Source organism: Oncorhynchus mykiss, chromosome 13, assembly GCF_057628025.1.
Source record: "Oncorhynchus mykiss isolate SJ-2025 chromosome 13, ASM5762802v1, whole genome shotgun sequence".
In the NCBI taxonomy this organism is placed as follows: domain Eukaryota; kingdom Metazoa; phylum Chordata; class Actinopteri; order Salmoniformes; family Salmonidae; genus Oncorhynchus; species Oncorhynchus mykiss.
In genome coordinates this window covers 74025972-74045475 of record NC_143034.1, presented here as the reverse complement: position 1 = coordinate 74045475, position 19504 = coordinate 74025972, and the positions used below count along the sequence as shown (strand labels likewise).

Below are 19504 nucleotides of genomic sequence, written 5' to 3'. Positions count from 1 at the left end.
TGCATCGTGGTCATTCATGTATTGTCATTAATAACTGGTTCATGGTCATTGGTCATTCATGTATTGTCATTAATAACTGGTTCATGGTCATTGGTCATTCATGTATAGTCATTAATAACTGCTTCATGGTCATTGGTCATTCATGTATAGTCATTAATAACTGCTTCATGGTCATTGGTCATTCATGTATAGTCATTAATAACTGCTTCATGGTCATTGGTCATTCATGTATAGTCATTAATAACTGCTTCATGGTCATTGGTCATTCATGTATAGTCATTAATAACTGCTTCATGGTCATTGGTCATTTATGTTTTGTCATTAATAACTGGTTCATGGTCATTGGTCATTCATGTACAGTCATTAATAACTGCTTCATGGTCATTGTCCATTTATGTTTTGTCATTAATAACTGCTTCATGGTCATTGGACATTTATGTTTTGTTATTAATAACTGCTTCATGGTCATTGGACATGTATGTTTTGTCATTAATAACTGGTTCATGGTCATTGGTCATTCATGTATAGTCATTAATAACTGCTTCATGGTCATTGGTCATTCATGTATAGTCATTAATAACTGCTTCATGGTCATTGGTCATTTATGTTTTGTCATTAATAACTGGTTCATGGTCATTGGTCATTCATGTACAGTCATTAATAACTGCTTCATGGTCATTGGTCATTTATGTTTTGTCATTAATAACTGCTTCATGGCCATTGGACATTTATGTTTTGTCATTAATAACTGCTTCATGGTCATTGGTCATTCATGTATAGTCATTAATAACTGCTTCATGGTCATTGGACATTTATGTTTTGTCATTAATAACTGCTTCATGGTCATTGGTCATTCATGTATAGTCATTAATAACTGCTTCATGGTCATTGGACATTTATGTTTTGTCATTTATAACTGCTTCATGGTCATTGGTCATTCATGTTTTGTCATTAATAACTGCTTCATGGTCATTGGTCATTCATGTTTTGTCATTAATAACTGCTTCATGGTCATTGGTCATTCATGTATAGTCATTAATAACTGCTTCATGGTCATTGGACATTTATGTTTTGTCATTAATAACTGCTTCATGGTCATTGGTCATTCATGTATAGTCATTAATAACTGGTTCATGGTCATTGGTCATTAATGTATTGTCATTAATAACTGCTTCATGGTCATTGGACATTTATGTATAGTCATTAATAACTGCTTCATGGTCATTGGACATTTATGTTTTGTCATTAATAACTGCTTCATGGCCATTGGACATTTATGTTTTGTCATTAATAACTGGTTCATGGTCATTGGTCATTCATGTATAGTCATTCATAACTGCTTCATGGTCATTGGTCATTCATGTATAGTCATTAATAACTGGTTCATGGTCATTGGTCATTCATGTATAGTCATTAATAACTGGTTCATGGTCATTGGACATGTTGTATGTATGTTTAGTCATTCACTGCAGTACACAGTAGTCACACCCTTTTTCAGTTCCTCTTAGCAACAAATATACAAACAAAGATATGAATAAGCAATTAGGTGTTTAAAAATACAAATAGGATCTGATAAAATTTAGGGAATTTATAAAATGTTTAGGCATTTTTATGAGCAATTTAAATAAGGCTATTAAAAGTAATTTCAGATGAATCGCAAAAAGTACACTCCAGACAGAGCATTTAAAAGGAATTGACAAAACAAATTTCAAACAGCGGTAGACATTTTGTACGGAGGACTTTTAACAACAAATTCAACAGCTCAACATATGTGTCAACATTGCATGTCACATTTCAGTCCACAAGGTTAAACATCATCTTCTCATGTCACATTTCAGTCCACAAGGTTCTACATCAACCTCTGAAGACACAAGTCAGTCTACACAGTCCTACATCAACCTCTGGTCAAATTTCTATACCCAAGGTTCTACATCAACCTCTGATGTCACATTTCAGTCCACAAGGTTCTACATCAACCGCTGATCTCATGCTTCAGTCCACAAGGTTCTACATCAACCTCTGATGTCACTTTTCAGTTCACAAGGTTCTACATCAACAGCTGATGTCTAGCTTCAGTCCACATGGTTCAACATCAACCTCTGATCTCAAGCTCGGTCTGAGGTTTCAGTTTAGCCCACAGTCTGTCCCAGAATGCCTGGTGCTGAAGGGGGTCCTGGGGCCAGTCCAGATAAGTCCTGGTTTTCAGCAGGCGAGCCAGCCTGTGGTGGGCAGACAGATGTCGAGGGGGGATCTTCTCCAGGAAGACCAGAAGGAGGATGTCCCTTTGCTCAAGCTGCAGCCTGTAGGTGGCCAGCTTCATCTCCAGAGAGCACCAGTTACTGCGTAGGTAGTGGCGGCTGACTAGGCAGAGAGTGTGGCGGCTCCGGTAGAGGCTGTCTGTGATGTTCTCCACAATGTCCTTCCCCAGCTGGAAGTCCCTGCTGTGCAGACAGAGGCGCAGGAAAGGAGGACCCCTCTGCTCCAGATTGGGAAGCAGCTCCTCCACCACCCAGCGCTCGTCCTTCCCGCTATAGGAGACAAACGCATCGTAGTGGTAGCGCCCCCTGGTGTTGGATCGCATGGCTTCTAACAGCCAGCCAAGGGTGATGTGGTAGAGGGGGAGGAGGTAGGGGCCGGCCAGGTTATGGACCAACACCACCAGCATGAAGAACAGGACTCCCAGGCCAGTCGCAACAAAGAGCACAAAGCCAACCTCGGTTGTGCAGTTTGCTTCTGTGTACCTGACAAAATTAGGTGTGTCTATTCCATTGTCCGACAAGCATATCAAGTCCTCCAAAGCATACATACCGGTTTTAGCATACGGACCAAGCATGATCACTTCAACCTGCCTGCACCCCTTTGCCCATGTAATGAGCCAAGCATTGTCACAACTGCAAAACATCTGTAAATTATCAAATGTCAAATGCTTAAGACTAGAGAGAGGTTCAGTAAAGCTATAGAATACATTATAAATGTTCTCTATATGCAAATACACTCTTTTCAAAGATTTCAAGTCTTTAGTTAAACTCCCCTCTAAGGAGTAAATCCTGCAGTGGTAAATTTCCAGATCCTCCAGTTTGGTCAAGTTGTGAAAAATGATGTCTGCAGAACGCTGTATTAAAAGATCCACCTGTCGTAGAGTCAGTTTCCTCAGGTGAATCAGCTGATTAATTGATGTTAAATCAACCCTTTTAGCTGAAAGCTTCGATCTGTAGTCAAATGTCTCCACAGACGTGAAGTACTTTCCCATGAATTCAGATCCACAAAGGAATTCTTCAGCATCAGCATGAAGATGGGTTACAGACTGAAAGAAAGGTCTGTCACAGTCCTGAAATGACACCGTCTGGCCTTTGAGCTGGAGACTCAGGTTCTGTTTAGATGTGATGTTACTGCCGATAGTCAACTGCATTGGCCTCATAGCTGAACTAATGTACAGATGAGTCAGCTGACTCAGAATGCCACCAAATATAAGTGTCAGATTCAGCTTGATCACAGGTTCTGTTAGTGGGTTGTGCACTTGCCCGAGAAACACTTGTCTAAGAGACATGAGGTGTGTGAAAGACATTGCCTCAATGTTGTGAATAAGTGGATTGTTCCTGAGGTCTAACCATGTCAAACTATGTAAACCATAAAATGTGTTTGTATTTATCTGTGTTATGTTATTACTTGTAATGTCTAAGGACTCCAGATTCGTTAATCCCAGGAAAGCAAAGTCTTCAATGTTTGAAATTAAATTCTGTGTCAAGTCCAGATACTGCAGCTTAACAAGACAGATAAATTGTTTAGCAAAAGGCATTAGATTTTTCAACCCTAAAGTGAGATTTGTTAACCATGTTATTGGTTGTTTTTGGAAAGAGCAAATATCTAGTCTGTTATCTTCCAGGCCATCTATTTTTAATTGATTAAGGTTTTTGAGACTGGAAATAAAATTCCATTCCAAATGGGTAGTAGGATGGAAAGACAAAGGTACACTTAAATACATATATTCTAGCCCAGTGCACAATTCAACACTGGACATAGAGAGGCTGCTTGTATTGGCATTGTTTACAAATAATTTCTTGATTGAAAGCAAAAACACTACATTACAGATACTTTCAATATAAATGACATTGATCCCAGAGCAACTGAAGTCCTGGATTTGTTTAATCCCAGACAGGGGAAGGTCCAGTAGGACTTCCTGGCTGAAAGCCCCTGTTAACCTTGTGAGGTTCTGGAGCCAAGCCTGTGAAACTTCCTCTATATGTGTTATTTCACATATTTCACAACCCTCGCTAGATTTCTAAAAACAGGTGTCATGCTTTCGTTGGTGTTTAAGACGGAGCAGTTTGAAATGTTTAACGATCGTATGTTTGTTGCGTCTACATATAACCTAACAAGTGACTTAATTTTCATAATTCTGCATGCTATCTCTGACAAATCCTCTAAATAGGGTTCCCTAATGATGAGACTTTGTAACAGAGGAATGCCATGAAAAACATCCGGGGCCATTGCTGACAGTCTATAACTCCAAAGAGTCAAATGACTTAGGTTGACGAGATCTCTGAATGTATGGGGCCCAATATGACATTCACAGCAATCATAGTCCATCCCCCAATTACTTAAGTACATATGTTGCAGATTTGGAAGGTGACTGTTCCCAGATGGAAGTATTTGAGTAAAACAGCCCTTAATGCACAGGTACTCCAGATCCTGAAACTGAGAGAAAAAGCCCAGAGACATGGATCTATTTTCACCATGTGTCATAAATATGCAGAGGGTATTGATATTAGGGGGAAGTCCAAGTAGATCCTCCTCGATGGCTGTGACATCTTGACAGGCAGCAGTGTAACGTTCTGCATGATGAGGTATGTGGCTGCAGGTCCAGGTGGGAAAGTGTTCCAAGTCTTCACTACTGTCATAAATCTGGCATTTAGGATGCATCCATCCACTAGAACTCTGAATCCACAGGAACAGGACGGCAGGGTGGGAAAACATAGATCTCATCTCTTCCAACGTCAGTCAAATCTACTGAGATAATTGTCAGAATAGTTTGGTTCCGGTGGATATCTCTAGGACGTTGGTTTGATACAGTAAAACCCTTATGAACGCTGTAAACAGTATGGAGTCTCTGGTCTTCTTGTTGTTTGTCAGATGGGTTCCTCCTTGGTAACTAACAGCAGTTCATACCTTTTGGTTGTTCCAGTGTTCTTCCCTTTCACCCTGCAGTTGAGTTGTATCTCAAGGTAACAGGAGCTGCAACGTGTTCTCTGACCGCCACAGTTGATGTCTGCGTAGATACAAGGACCAGCATCCTGTTTGTACAGCACAGTAACACTGTATGTAAAACAGCTTGTGAAAGTCTATTTTTACCTGTTTTACATCTCTCTCTTTCAGTTCCTGAAAACAAAAATACTGTCTATAAAAAATGACAATTGACACGAAGGACCTGTTGGGACGGGATAGATTTCAGAAGACTGATTAGACTCATTCAAACGTCTGTAGATTGTAATGAGACATGAATTGGATTACAGTACTTCTTAATTATTAATTAATTCTCTAGTAGATATAAATATCAAAATAGGAAGTGGGTAACTTCTTTAATGACGTTGTGCTGTTAACATTATTATTATTATTATTACTGTTACTCTATTGGCTGTAGTCCTCTTCAGAGCCCTGTGACATGCCTCTATAATGACATTATTACTCTGGGGCTGTAGTCCTCTTCAGAGCCCTGTGACATGCCTCTATAATGACATTATTACTCTGGGGCTGTAGTCCTCTTCAGAGCCCTGTGACATGCCTCTATAATGACATTATTACTCTGGGGCTGTAGTCCCCTTCAGAGCCCTGTGACATGCCTCTATAATGACATTATTACACTGGGGCTGTAGTCCTCTTCAGAGCCCTGTGACATGCCTCTATAATGACATTATTACTCTGGGGCTGTAGTCCCCTTCAGAGCCCTGTGACATGCCTCTATAATGACATTATTACTCTGGGGCTGTAGTCCTCTTCAGAGCCCTGTGACATGCCTCTATAATGACATTATTACTCTGGGGCTGTAGTCCTCTTCAGAGCCCTGTGACATGCCTCTATAATGACATTATTACTCTGGGGCTGTAGTCCTCTTCAGAGCCCTGTGACATGCCTCTATAATGACATTATTACTCTGGGGCTGTAGTCCTCTTCAGAGCCCTGTGACATGCTTCTAGAATGACATTATTACTCTGGGGCTGTAGTCCTCTTCAGAGTCCTGTGACATGCCTCTATAATGACATTATTACTCTGGGGCTGTAGTCCTCTTCAGAGCCCTGTGACATGCCTCTATAATGACATTATTACTCTGGGGCTGTAGTCCTCTTCAGAGCCCTGTGACATGCCTCTATAATGACATTATTACACTGGGGCTGTAGTCCTCTTCAGAGCCCTGTGACATGCTTCTATAATGACATTATTACTCTGGGACTGTAGTCCTCTTCAGAGCCCTGTGACATGCCTCTATAATGACATTATTACTCTGGGGCTGTAGTCCTCTTCAGAGCCCTGTGACATGCTTCTATAATGACATTATTACTCTTGCCTAGCTAAATAAAGGTAAAATAAAATAAAAAAATGCAGGCAAACTTAAATCAGTTTTACCAAATCTTTACCAGCATGTCAAATGTGCAACAAGGAGAAAACATTTCAAGTACCACTTCTACTCCACACACAGAGATGAGTACTAACCTCTCCCCCGCCCTTCATTTGGCATACAGTGCCTTGCGAAAGTTTTCGGCACCCTTGAACTTTGCGACCTTTTGCCACATTTCAGGCTTCAAACATAAAGATATAAAACTGTATTTGTTTGTGAAGAATCAACAACAAGTGGGACACAATCATGAAGTGGAACGACATTTATTGGATATTTCAAACTTTTTTAACAAATCAAAAACTGAAAAATTGGGCGTGCAAAATTATTCAGCCCCTTTACTTTCAGTGCAGGAAACTCTCTCCAGAAGTTCAGTGAGGATCTCTGAATGATCCAATGTTGACCTAAATGACTAATGATGATAAATACAATCCACCTGTGTGTAATCAAGTCTCCGCATAAATGCACCTGCACTGTGATAGTCTCAGAGGTCCGTTAAAAGTGCAGAGAGCATCATGAAGAACAAGGAACACACCAGGCAGGTCCGAGATACTGTTGTGAAGAAGTTTAAAGCCGGATTTGGATACAAAAATATTTCCCAAGCTTTAAACATTCCAAGGAGCACTGTGCAAGCGATAATATTGAAATGGAAGGAGTATCAGACCACTGCAAATCTACCAGGATCTGGCCGTCCCTCTAAACTCATACAAGGAGAAGACTGATCAGAGATGCAGCCAAGAGGCCCATGATCACTCTGGATGAACTGCAGAGATCTACAGCTGAGGTGGGAGACTCTGTCCATAGGACAACAATCAGTCGTATATTGCACAAATCTGGCCTTTATGGAAGAGTGGCAAGAAGAAAGCCATTTCTTAAAGATATCCATAAAAAGTGTCGTTTAAAGTTTGCCACAAGTGGGAGACACACCAAACATGTGGAAGAAGGTGCTCTGGTCAGATGAAACCAAAATTGAACTTTTTGGGAACAATGCAAAACGTTATGTTTGGCGTAAAAGCAACACAGCTCATCACCCTGAACACACCATCCCCACTGTCAAACATGGTGGTGGCAGCATCATGGTTTGGGCCTGCTTTTCTTCAGCAGGGACAGGGAAGATGGTTAAAATTGATGGGAAGATGGATGGAGACAAATACAGGACCATTCTGTAAGAAAACCTGATGGAGTCTGCAAAAGACCTGAGACTGGGACGGAGATTTGTCTTCCAACAAGACAATGATCCAAAACATAAAGCAAAATCTACAATGGAATGGTTCAAAAATAAACATATCCAGGTGTTAGAATGGCCAAGTCAAAGTCCAGACCTGAATCCAATCGAGAATCTGTGGAAAGAACTGAAAACTGCTGTTCACAAATGCTCTCCTTCCAACCTCACTGAGCTCGAGCTGTTTTGCAAGGAGGAATGGGAAAAAATGTCAGTCTCTCGATGTGCAAAACTGATAGAGACATACCCCAAGCGACTTACAGCTGTAATCGCAGCAAAAGGTGGCGCTACAAAGTATTAACTTAAGGGGGCTGAATAATTTTGCACGTCCAATTTTTCAGTTTTTGATTTGTTAAAAAAGTTTGAAATATCCAATAAATGTCGTTCCACTTCATGATTGTGTCCCACTTGTGATTCTTCACAAAAAAATACAGTTTTCTATCTTTATGTTTGAAGCCTGAAATGTGGCAAAAGGTCGCAAAGTTCAAGGGGGCCGAATACTTTCGCAAGGCACTGTATATGGCCATATATGCTACGCTTCAGGACTGTTTTGTTAGCAAAAACTATATAACTATATAAACTATATAAACTATATAAACTATATAACACCTCAGTCATCGGCTTCATCAATAAGTGCATCGACAATGTCGTCCCCAAGATGACCGTTCGTACATATCCAAACCAGAAACCATGGATGCTGCTTTCAAGGAGCGGGACACTAATCCGGACGCCTATGAGAAATCTTGCTATGTCCTCAGCCGAACCATCAAACAAGAAAAGATGCTCGTCGGATGTGGCAGGGCTTGAAAACTATTACGGACTACAAAGGGAAAGACAGTGAGCCCAGGGAACCTACCAGATGAGCTAAATGCATCGTGGAAAGCAGCACTGAAGCATCCACAAGAGCACCAGCTGTTTTGGATGACTTTGTGATAACGCTCTCTGTAGCCAATGTGAGCAAGACCTTTAAACAGGTCGTCATTCACAAAGCTGCGGGGGCAGATGGATTACCAGGACGTGTTCACCACCAATGAGACAGATTATGGGGAGGAGGTAAGATAACTGGCAGTGTGGTGCCATGAAAACAACCTCTCCCTTAATGTGAGCAAGACAACAGAGCTGATCGTGGACTACAGGAAAAGGCGGGCTGAACAGGCCCTCACTAAAATCAACTGGGCTGTAGTGGAGCGGGTCGAGAGTTTCAAGTTCCTTGATGTCCACATTGCAAACAAACTATCATGGTCCAAATACACCAAGACAGTCGTGAAGAGGGCACGACAAAACCTATTCCCCTTCTGGAGACTGAAAAGATTTTGCATAGGTCCCCAATTTTAGTTCTACAGCTGCACCATCGAAAGCATCATGACCGGTTGTATCACCGCCTGATATGGCAACTGCTTGGCATCTGATCGTAAGGCGCTACAGAGGGTAGTGCGTATGGCCCAGTACATCACTTCGGCCAAGCTTCCTGCAATGCAGGACCTATATAATAGGTGGTGTCAGAGGAAAGCCCATAAAATTGTAAGAGACTACAGTTTATTTGGTAAATATTTTCTTAACTCTTCTTGAACTGCACTGTTGGTTAAGGGCTTGTAAGTAAAGCATTTCACGGTAAGGTCTACACTGTTGGTTAAGGGCTTGTAAGTAAACATTTCACGGTAAGGTCTACACTGTTGGTTAAAGGCTTGTAAGTAAAAGCATTTCACGGTGAGGTCTACACTGTTGGTTAAAGGCTTGTAAGTCAGCATTTCACGGTAAGGTCTACACTGTTGGTTAAGGGCTTGTAAGTAAAAGCATTTCACGGTAAGGTCTACACTGTTGGTTAAGGGCTTGTAAGTAAACATTTCACGGTAAGGTCTACACTGTTGGTTAAGGGCTTGTAAGTAAAGCATTTCACAGTAAGGTCTACACTGTTGGTTAAGGGCTTGTAAGTAAAGCATTTCACAGTAAGGTCTACACTGTTGGTTAAGGGCTTGTAAGTAAGGAATGCACGGTACGGTCTATACTGTTGGTTAAGGGCTTGTAAGTAAGCATTTCACTGTAAATGTTATGGTGAGTGAATGAGGACCCAAAAGCGAACTAACTTAAACAGAGCTTCTTTAATAACCAAACATAGGTAGGCTCAGATAGACCGGCAGATTCCGACAGGACAGGACAAGGTTACAGCAAACATGACGATAGTCTGGCTCAGGCATGAAACACAACAAACAAGAATCCGACAAGGACAGGAACAGAAACAGAGAGAGATATAGGGACCTAATCAGAGGGAAAAAGGGAACAGGTGGGAAACGGGGTGAATGGGTAGTCAGAGGAGACAAGGAACAGCTGGGGGAAAGCGGGGGAGAAAAGGTAACCTAACAACGACCAGCAGAGGGAGACAGGGTGAAGGGAAAGGACAGAGACAAGACACAACATGACAGTACATGACAGTACCCCCCCACTCACCGAGCGCCTCCTGGCGCACTCGAGGAGGAAACCTGGCGGCAACGGAGGAAATCCTCGATCAGCGCACGGTCCAGCACGTCCCGAGAGGGAACCCAACTCCTCTCCTCAGGACCGTACCCCTCCCAATCTACGAGGTACTGGTGACCACGGCCCCGAGGACGCATGTCCAAAATTCTACGGACCCTGTAGATGGGTGCGCCCTCGACAAGGATGGGGGGGGGGGGGGAAGACGAGCGGGGGCGCGAAGGACGGGCTTGATGCAGGAGACATGGAAGACCGGGTGGACGCGACGAAGGTATCGCGGAAGAAGAAGTCGAACTGCGACAGGATTAATGACCCGAGAAATACGGAACGGACCAATGAACCGCGGGGTCAACTTGCGAGAAGCCGTCTTAAGGGGAAGGTTCTGAGTGGAGAGCCAAACTCTCTGACCGCGACAATATCTAGGACTCTTAGTTCTACGCTTATTAGCAGCCCTCACAGTCTGCGTCCTATAACGGCAAAGTGCAGACCTGACCCTCTTCCAGGTGCGCTCGCAACGTTGGACAAAAGCCTGAGCGGAGGGGACGCTGGACTCGGCGAACTGAGATGAGAACAGCGGAGGCTGGTACCCGAGGCTACTCTGAAAAGGAGATAGCCCGGTCGCAGACGAAGGAAGCGAGTTGTGGGCGTATTCTGCCCAGGGGAGCTGTTCTGACCAAGACGCAGGGTTACGAAAAGAAAGACTGCGTAAGATGCGACCAATAGTCTGATTGGCCCGTTCTGCTTGACCGTTAGACTGGGGGTGAAAGCCGGAAGAGAGACTGACGGAAGCCCCAATCAAACGGCAAAACTCCCTCCAAAATTGAGACGTGAATTGCGGACCTCTGTCCGAAACGACGTCTGACGGAAGGCCATGAATTCTGAAAACATTCTCGATGATGATTTGTGCCGTCTCTTTAGCAGAAGGAAGCTTAGCAAGGGGAATGAAATGAGCCGCCTTAGAGAACCTATCGACAACCGTAAGAATAACAGTCTTCCCCGCTGACGAAGGCAGTCCGGTGACAAAATCTAAGGCGATGTGAGACCACGGTCGAGAGGGAATAGGAAGCGGCCTGAGACGGCCGGCAGGAGGAGAGTTACCGGACTTAGTCTGCGCGCAGACCGAACAAGCAGCCACGAAACGACGCGTGTCATGCTCCCGGGTGGGCCACCAAAAACGCTGGCGAATGGAAGCAAGCGTACCCCGAACGCCAGGGTGGCCAGCTAACTTGGCAGAGTGAGCCCACTGAAGAACGGCCAGACGAGTAGGAACGGGAACGAAAAGAAGGTTCCTAGGACAAGCGCGCGGCGACGGAGTGTGAGTGAGCGCTTGTTTTACCTGCCTCTCAATTCCCCAGACAGTCAACCCGACAGGGAGAATCCCCTCGGGGTCAGTGGAGGCTACTGAAGAACTGAAGAGACGAGACAAAGCATCAGGCTTGGTGTTCTTAGAGCCCGGACGATAAGAAATCACGAACTCGAAACGAGCGAAAAACAGCGCCCAACGCGCCTGACGCGCATTAAGTCGTTTGGCAGAACGGATGTACTCAAGGTTCCTATGGTCAGTCCAAACGACAAAAGGAACGGTCGCCCCCTCCAACCACTGTCGCCATTCGCCTAGGGCTAACCGGATGGCGAGCAGTTCGCGGTTACCCACATCATAGTTACGTTCCGACGGCTACAGGCGATGAGAAAAATACGCGCATGGGTGGACCTTGTCGTCAGAGAGGGAGCGCTGAGAAAGGATGGCTCCCACGCCCACCTCTGACGCGTCAACCTCGACAACGAACTGTCTAGAGACGTCAGGTGTAACAAGGATAGGAGCGGATGTAAAACGATTCTTGAGGAGATCAAAAGCTCCCTGGGCGGAAACGGACCACTTAAAGCACGTCTTGACAGAAGTAAGGGCTGTGAGAGGAGCTGCCACCTGACCGAAATTACGGATGAAACGACGATAGAAGTTCGCGAAGCCGAGAAAGCGCTGCAGCTCGACGCGTGACTTAGGGACGGGCCAATCAATGACAGCTTGGACCTTAGCGGGATCCATCTTAATGCCTTCAGCGGAAATAACAGAACCGAGAAATGTGACGGAGGAGGCATGAAAAGTGCACTTCTCAGCCTTCACAAAAAGACAATTCTCTAAAAGGCGCTGGAGGACACGTCGAACGTGCTGAACATGAATCTGGAGTGACGGTGAAAAAATCAGGATATCGTCAAGGTAAACGAAAACAAAGATGTTCAGCATGTCTCTCAGGACATCATTGACTAATGCCTGAAAGACAGCTGGAGCGTTAGCGAGGCCGAAAGGAAGAACCCGGTATTCAAAGTGCCCTAACGGAGTGTTAAACGCCGTCTTCCACTCGTCCCCCTCCCTGATGCGCACGAGATGGTAAGCGTTACGAAGGTCCAACTTAGTGAAAAACCTGGCTCCCTGCAGGATCTCGAAGGCTGAAGACATAAGAGGAAGCGGATAACGATTCTTCACTGTTATGTCATTCAGCCCTCGATAATCTATGCAGGGGCGCAGAGACCCGTCCTTCTTCTTGACAAAAAAAACCCCCGCTCCGGCGGGAGAGGAGGAGGGGACTATGGTACCGGCGTCAAGAGCTACAGACAAATAATCCTCGAGAGCCTTACGTTCGGGAGCCGACAGAGAGTATAGTCTACCCCGGGGGGGAGTGGTTCCCGGAAGGAGATCAATACTACAATCATACGACCGGTGTGGAGGAAGAGAGGTGGCCCTGGACCGACTGAACACCGTGCGCAGATCGTGATATTCCTCCGGCACCCCTGTCAAATCACCAGGCTCCTCCTGTGAAGAAGAGACAGAGGAAACAGGAGGGATAGCAGACATTAAACATTTCACATGACAAGAGACGTTCCAGGAGAGGATAGAATTACTAGACCAATTAATGGAAGGATTATGACAAACTAGCCAGGGATGGCCCAAAACAACAGGTGTAAAAGGTGAACGAAAAATTAAAAAAGAAATGGTTTCACTATGATTACCAGAAACAGTGAGGGTTAAAGGTAGCGTCTCACGCTGAATCCTGGGGAGAGGACTACCATCCAGGGTGAACAAGGCCGTGGGCTCCTTTAACTGTCTGAGAGGAATGTCATGTTCCCGAGCCCAGGTCTCGTCCATAAAACAGCCCTCCGCCCCAGAGTCTATTAAGGCACTGCAGGAAGCTGACGAACCGGTCCAGCGTAGATGGACCGACAAGGTAGTGCAGGATCTTGAAGGAGAGACAGGAGTAGTAGCGCTCACCAGTAGCCCTCCGCTTACTGACGAGCTCTGGCCTTTTACTGGACATGAAGTGACAAAATGACCAGCGGAACCGCAATAGAGACAGAGGCGGTTGGTGATTCTCCGTTCCCTCTCCTTAGTCGAGATGCGGATACCTCCCAGCTGCATGGGCTCAGCACCCGAGCCGGCAGAGGAAGATGGTAGTGATGCGGAGAGGGAGGCGACGGAGAGCGCGAGCTCCTTTCCACGAGCTCGGTGACGAAGATCAACCCGTCGCTCAATGCGAATAGCGAGTTCAATCAAGGAATCCACGCTGGAAGGAACCTCCCGGGAGAGAATCTCATCCTTTACCTCTGCGCGGAAACCCTCCAGAAGACGAGCGAGCAAGGCCGGCTCGTTCCAGCCACTGGAGACAGCAAGAGTGCGAAACTCAATAGAGTAGTCTGTTATGGATCGATTGCCTTGACATAGGGAAGACAGGGCCCTGGAAGCCTCCTCCCCAAAAACAGATCGATCAAAAACCCGTATCATCTCCTCCTTAAAGTCCTGATACTGGTTAGTACACTCAGCCCTTGCCTCCCAGATTGCCGTGCCCCACTCACGAGCCCGTCCAATAAGGAGAGATATGACGTAGGCGACACGAGCAGTGCTCCTGGAGTAAGTGTTGGGCTGGAGAGAAAACACAATATCACACTGGGTGAGGAACGAGCGGCATTCAGTGGGCTCCCCAGAGTAACACGGCGGGTTATTGATTCTGGGCTCCGGAGATTCGAAAGCCCTGGAAGTGGCCGGTGGATCGAGGCGGAGATGGTGAACCTGTTCTGTGAGGTTGGAGACTTGGGTGGCCAGGGTCTCAACGGCATGTCGAGCAGCAGACACTTCCTGCTCGTGTCTGCCTAGCATCGCTCCCTGGATCCCGACGGCTGAGTGGAGAGGATCCGAAGTCGCTGGGTCCATTCTTGGTCGGATTCTTCTGTTATGGTGAGTGAATGAGGACCCAAAAGCGAACTAACTTAAACAGAGCTTCTTTAATAACCAAACATAGGTAGGCTCAGATAGACCGGCAGATTCCGACAGGACAGGACAAGGTTACAGCAAACATGACGATAGTCTGGCTCAGGCATGAAACACAACAAACAAGAATCCGACAAGGACAGGAACAGAAACAGAGAGAGATATAGGGACCTAATCAGAGGGAAAAAGGGAACAGGTGGGAAACGGGGTGAATGGGTAGTCAGAGGAGACAAGGAACAGCTGGGGGAAAGCGGGGGAGAAAAGGTAACCTAACAACGACCAGCAGAGGGAGACAGGGTGAAGGGAAAGGACAGAGACAAGACACAACATGACAGTACATGACAGTAAAGTCTACACGGTTGGTTAAGGGCTTGTAAGTAAGCATTTCACGGTATGGTCTACACTTGTATGTGACAAATAAAGTTTGATTTGATTTGGTAATTGTTTATGCTCTTGACCAAGGCATCCAACCGAAATATGGAAACTGGCTTCTGTTTCTGTTTTTAAGTTAAATGCTATATTTCACAGGTCCCTGTTTTAGCATAACTTGTTACACAAGACCGAATCAAGCAGTTCGGTCACATATGTTGCGGTATTGAATTTGTCGTTCAAAATGTCTACTAGTATTTGAGATTTGTTCTGACAAATCTGATGAAGTCCTTTTAAATGCTTTATAGGGAGTGTATTTTTTTCTGATTCATTTGAAATTACTTAGAAATAATCATTTTTCAAGTACTTAGAAATATTCAGATTTAAATTACAAAGAAATAATCCTATTTAAATTACATAGATTACATTTTACATCTTTAAATTACATCTTAATTACATCTTATTTAGAATTAATTATATTTAAATTACTTAGAAAAAAGCCTATACATTTTTTTCTTGCAATTTTTTTTATCAGATCCTTTTTGTATTTTTTCAACACCTTTTCGCTAACACAAATCTTTACATGTACATTTGAAGTCGGAAGTTTACAAACACCTTAGCCAAATACATTTAAACTCAGTTTTCACAATTCCTGACATTTAATCCCAGTAATAATTCCCTGTTTTAGGTCAGTTAGGATAACAACTTTATTTTAAGAATGTGAAATGTCAGAATAATAGTAGAGAGAATTATTTATGTCAGCTTTTATTTCTTTCATCACATTCCCAGTGGGTCAGAAGTTTACATTCAAGGCTTAGTGATGGCCACTCCAATACCTTGACTTTGTTGTCCTTAAGCCATTTTGCCACAACTTTGGAAGTATGCTTGGGGTCATTGTCCGTTTGGAAGCCCATTTGCGACCAAGCTATAACTGATGTCTTGAGATGTTGCTTCAATATATCCACATAATTTTCCTACCTCATGATGTCATCTATTTTGTGAAGTGCACTAGTCCCTCCTGCAGCAAAGCACCCGCACATCATGATGCTGCCACCCTGGTGCTTCACAGTAGGGGTGGTGTTCTTTGGCTTGCAAGCCTCCCCCTTTTTCCTCCAAACATGACGATGGTCATTATGGTCAAACAGTTCTATTTTTGTTTCATCAGACCAGAGGACATTTCTCCAAAAAGTACAATCTTCGTCCATGTGTGCAGTTGCAAACTGTAGTCTGTTTTTTATGGGAGTTTTTGAGCAGTGGCTTTTTCCTTGCTGAGCGGCCTTTCATGATATGTTGAGATAAGGCTCATTTTGCTGTGGATATAGATACTTTTGTACCTGTTTCTTCCAGCATCTTCACAAGGTCCTTTGCAGTTGTTCTGGGATTGATTTGCACTCTTCTCACCAAAGTACGTTCATCTCTAGGAGACAGAACGCATCTCCTTCCTGAGCCATATGACGGCTGCGTGGTCCCATGATGTTTATACTCTCATACTTGTCACGCAAGGGTGTGACTCGGTTGGGAAAGCCTCAGCTTCACGTTTGTTTTGTTGTTCACTGTTTTGTTGGCAACATTCTTTAAAATAAAGAAAAATGTACGCTCACCAACCTGCACCTTGGTCTGGTCATTTCCTTGAAGACGATTGTGACAAAACAACCCACCTCAAACGGACCAAGCAGCGTGGCCAGGAGGAGCAGACAGAGTGGACATGGGAAGACATTCTGGAAGGAAAGGGATCCTGGACGTGGGAGGAGATCCTGGCTGGAAAGGATCGCCTGCCGTGGAAGCAGGTGGAAGCAGCGAGGAAGGCGGAGGCAGCTAGTAAAGGGGCACAGCGTTACACAGGGTCACGGCTGGCAAGGAAGACCGGGAGGCCACTCCAAAATATTATTTTTGGGGTGGCACACGGGGAGGTTGGCGGAGCTCACTCCTCGTGTTCACGGTCGGGAGCATGGTACTGGTCAGGTACCATGTTATGCGGTGAAGTGCACAGTGTCTCCAGTGTGCGTTCACAGCCCGGAGCCAGCGCTCCTGCATGTGTCGTGCTAGAGTGGGCATCCAGCCAGGACGGATTGTGCCAGCACAGCGCTCCTGGTCTCCGGTGCGCGTCTTCGGCCCAAGGTATCTTGCGCCGGCTCTGATCACTGTGTCTCCGGTGTGCAATCACAGCCCAGTGCACCCTGTGCCTGCGCTCCGCACGTGCCTGCTCCACAGACCAGGCCTCCAATATGTCTCCCCAGCCTGGTGAGTCCTGTGCCTGCTCCAAGATCCAGGCCTCCAGTAGGTCTCCCCAGCCTGGTGAGTCCTGTGCCTGCTCCACGGGCCAGTCCGGGGCCTGCAGCGAGGGTCCCCAGTCCGGGGCCTGCGGCGAAGGTCCCCAGTCCGGGGCCTGCGGCGAGGGTCCCCAGTCCGGGGCCTGCAGCGAGGGTCCCCAGTCCGGGGCCTACGGCGAGGGTCCACAGACCAGGCCTTCAATATGTCTCCCCAGCCTGGTGAGTCCTGTGCCTGCTCCCAGAACCAGGCCTCCAGTATGTCTCCCCAGCCTGGTGAGTCCTTTGCCTGCTCCCAGAACCAGGCCTCCAATATGTCTCCCCAGCCTGGTGAATCCTGTGCCTGCTCCAAGATCCAGGCCTCCAGTAGGTCTCCCCAGCCTGGTGAGTCCTGTGCCTGCTCCACGGGCCAGTCCGGGGCCTGCAGCGAGGGTCCCCAGTCCGGGGCCTGCGGCGAAGGTCCCCAGTCCGGGGCCTGCGGCGAGGGTCCCCAGTCCGGGGCCTGCAGCGAGGGTCCCCAGTCCGGGGCCTGCGGCGAGGGTCCCCAGTCCGGGGCCTGCGGCGAGGGTCCCCAGTCCGGGGCCTGCGGCGAGGGTCCCCAGTCCCGGGGCCTGCAGCGAGGGTCCCCAGCCCAGGGTCGGCGACGAGGGTCCCCGCCACAGATGCGCCACAAAAGTGGGGGGAGCCAGAGGTGGAGTGGGGTCTGCGTTCTGCATCGCAGCCGCCACCAAGATAGATGCCCACCCGGACCCTCCCCTATAGTGTCAGGTTTGTGGCCAGAGTCCTCAACTTTGGGGGGGGGGGGGGGGGTACTGTCAAGCCCTCACCGTAGAGATGCTTTCATTCTCTGTTTGTTTGGTCAGGGTGTGACTCGGGTGGGAAAGTCTATGCTTTCTGGTTCTTTGTTTTTGACCAGGTATGATTCTCAATCAGGGACAGCTTTCTATCGTTGTCTCTGATTGGGAATCATACTTAGGCAGCCTTTTTTCCTTTTCTCATTTGTGGGTTGTTGTCTTCGTTGAATGCATGTATTGCCTTACGGAGCTTCACGTTCGTTTTGTTGTTCACTGTTTTGTTGGCAACATTCTTTAAGATAAAGAAAAATGTACGCTCACCACACTGCACCTTGGTCCGGTCATTTCCTTTACGACGATTGTGACAGTACTATTGTTTGTACAGATGAACATGGCACCTTCAGGTGTTTGGGAATTGCTCCCAATGATGAACCAGACTTGTGGAGGACTACAGTTTTTTTCTGAGGTCTTGGTTGACATCTTTTGATTTTCCCATGATGTCAAGCAAAGAGGCACTGAGTTTAAGGCCTTGAAATACATCCACAGGTACACCTCCAATAGACTCAAATAATGTAATTTAGCTTCTAAAGCCATGACATCATTTTCTGGAATCTTCCAAGCTGTTTAAAGGCACAGACATCTTAGCGTATGTAAACTTCTGACCCACTGGAATTGTGATACAGTGAATTATAAGTGAAATAATCTGTCTGGAAACAAATGACTTGTGTCATGCAAAAGGTAGATGTCTTAACCAACTTGATAAAACTATAGTTGGTTAATTAACAAGAAATTTGTGAAGTGGTTGTAAAACGAGTTTTAATGATTCCAACCTAAGTGTATGTAAACGTTCGACTTCAACTGTATATATGTTACTAAGAGGAACTGAAAAAGGGTGTGATTTTGTGAATATCTGTTTTATTTCAGATAACAGCTACTGTATGCTGCTGTGAAAGACAATACATTAACGACCAATGACAATGAACCAGTTATTAATGACAATACATTAACGACTAATGACCATGAACCAGTTATTAATGACAATATATTAATGACCAATGACCATGAACCAGTTATTAATGACACTATATTAATGACCAATGACCATGAACCAGTTATTAATGACACTATATTAATGACCAATGACCATGAACCAGTTATTAATGAAAATATATTAATGACCAATGACCATGAACCAGTTATTAATGACACTATATTAATGACCAATGACCATGAACCAGTTATTAATGACAATATATTAATGACCAATGACCATGAACCTGTTATTAATGACCACGAAGCAATTTTTATTTAAACATGGATCAACAAGATTTGTACAGAAGTGTAGTTATTAGCTGTTTAACTAAATGTGTTGCTAGGTGTTTAACTAAATGTGTTGCTAGTTGTTTAACTAAATGTGTTGCTAGTTATTTAACTAAATGTAGTTGCTAGTTGTTTAACTAAATGTAGTTGCTAGGTGTTTAACTAAATGTGTTGCTAGTTATGTAACTAAATGTGTTG

The 19504-nt window shown here is 45.3% G+C and overlaps 1 protein-coding gene across 1 annotated transcript; it reads right to left on the bottom strand.

Moving 5' to 3' along the window:
- Positions 1 to 1439: 1439 nt before the first annotated feature.
- On the bottom strand, positions 1440 to 5291 carry LOC110485316 (toll-like receptor 12). The gene has a single exon (XM_036973281.2). The coding sequence runs from the start codon at positions 4016 to 4018 to the stop codon at positions 2093 to 2095; it is 1926 nt and encodes a 641-aa protein (XP_036829176.2). The 5' UTR covers positions 4019 to 5291; the 3' UTR covers positions 1440 to 2092.
- Between the last annotated feature and the right edge of the window lie 14213 nt (positions 5292 to 19504).

Excerpts from the sequence above, each read along its gene's own strand:
- LOC110485316 (XM_036973281.2), bottom strand. The coding sequence starts at position 4,018 with ATGTCCAGTGTTGAATTGTGCACTGGGCTAGAATATATGTATTTAAGT.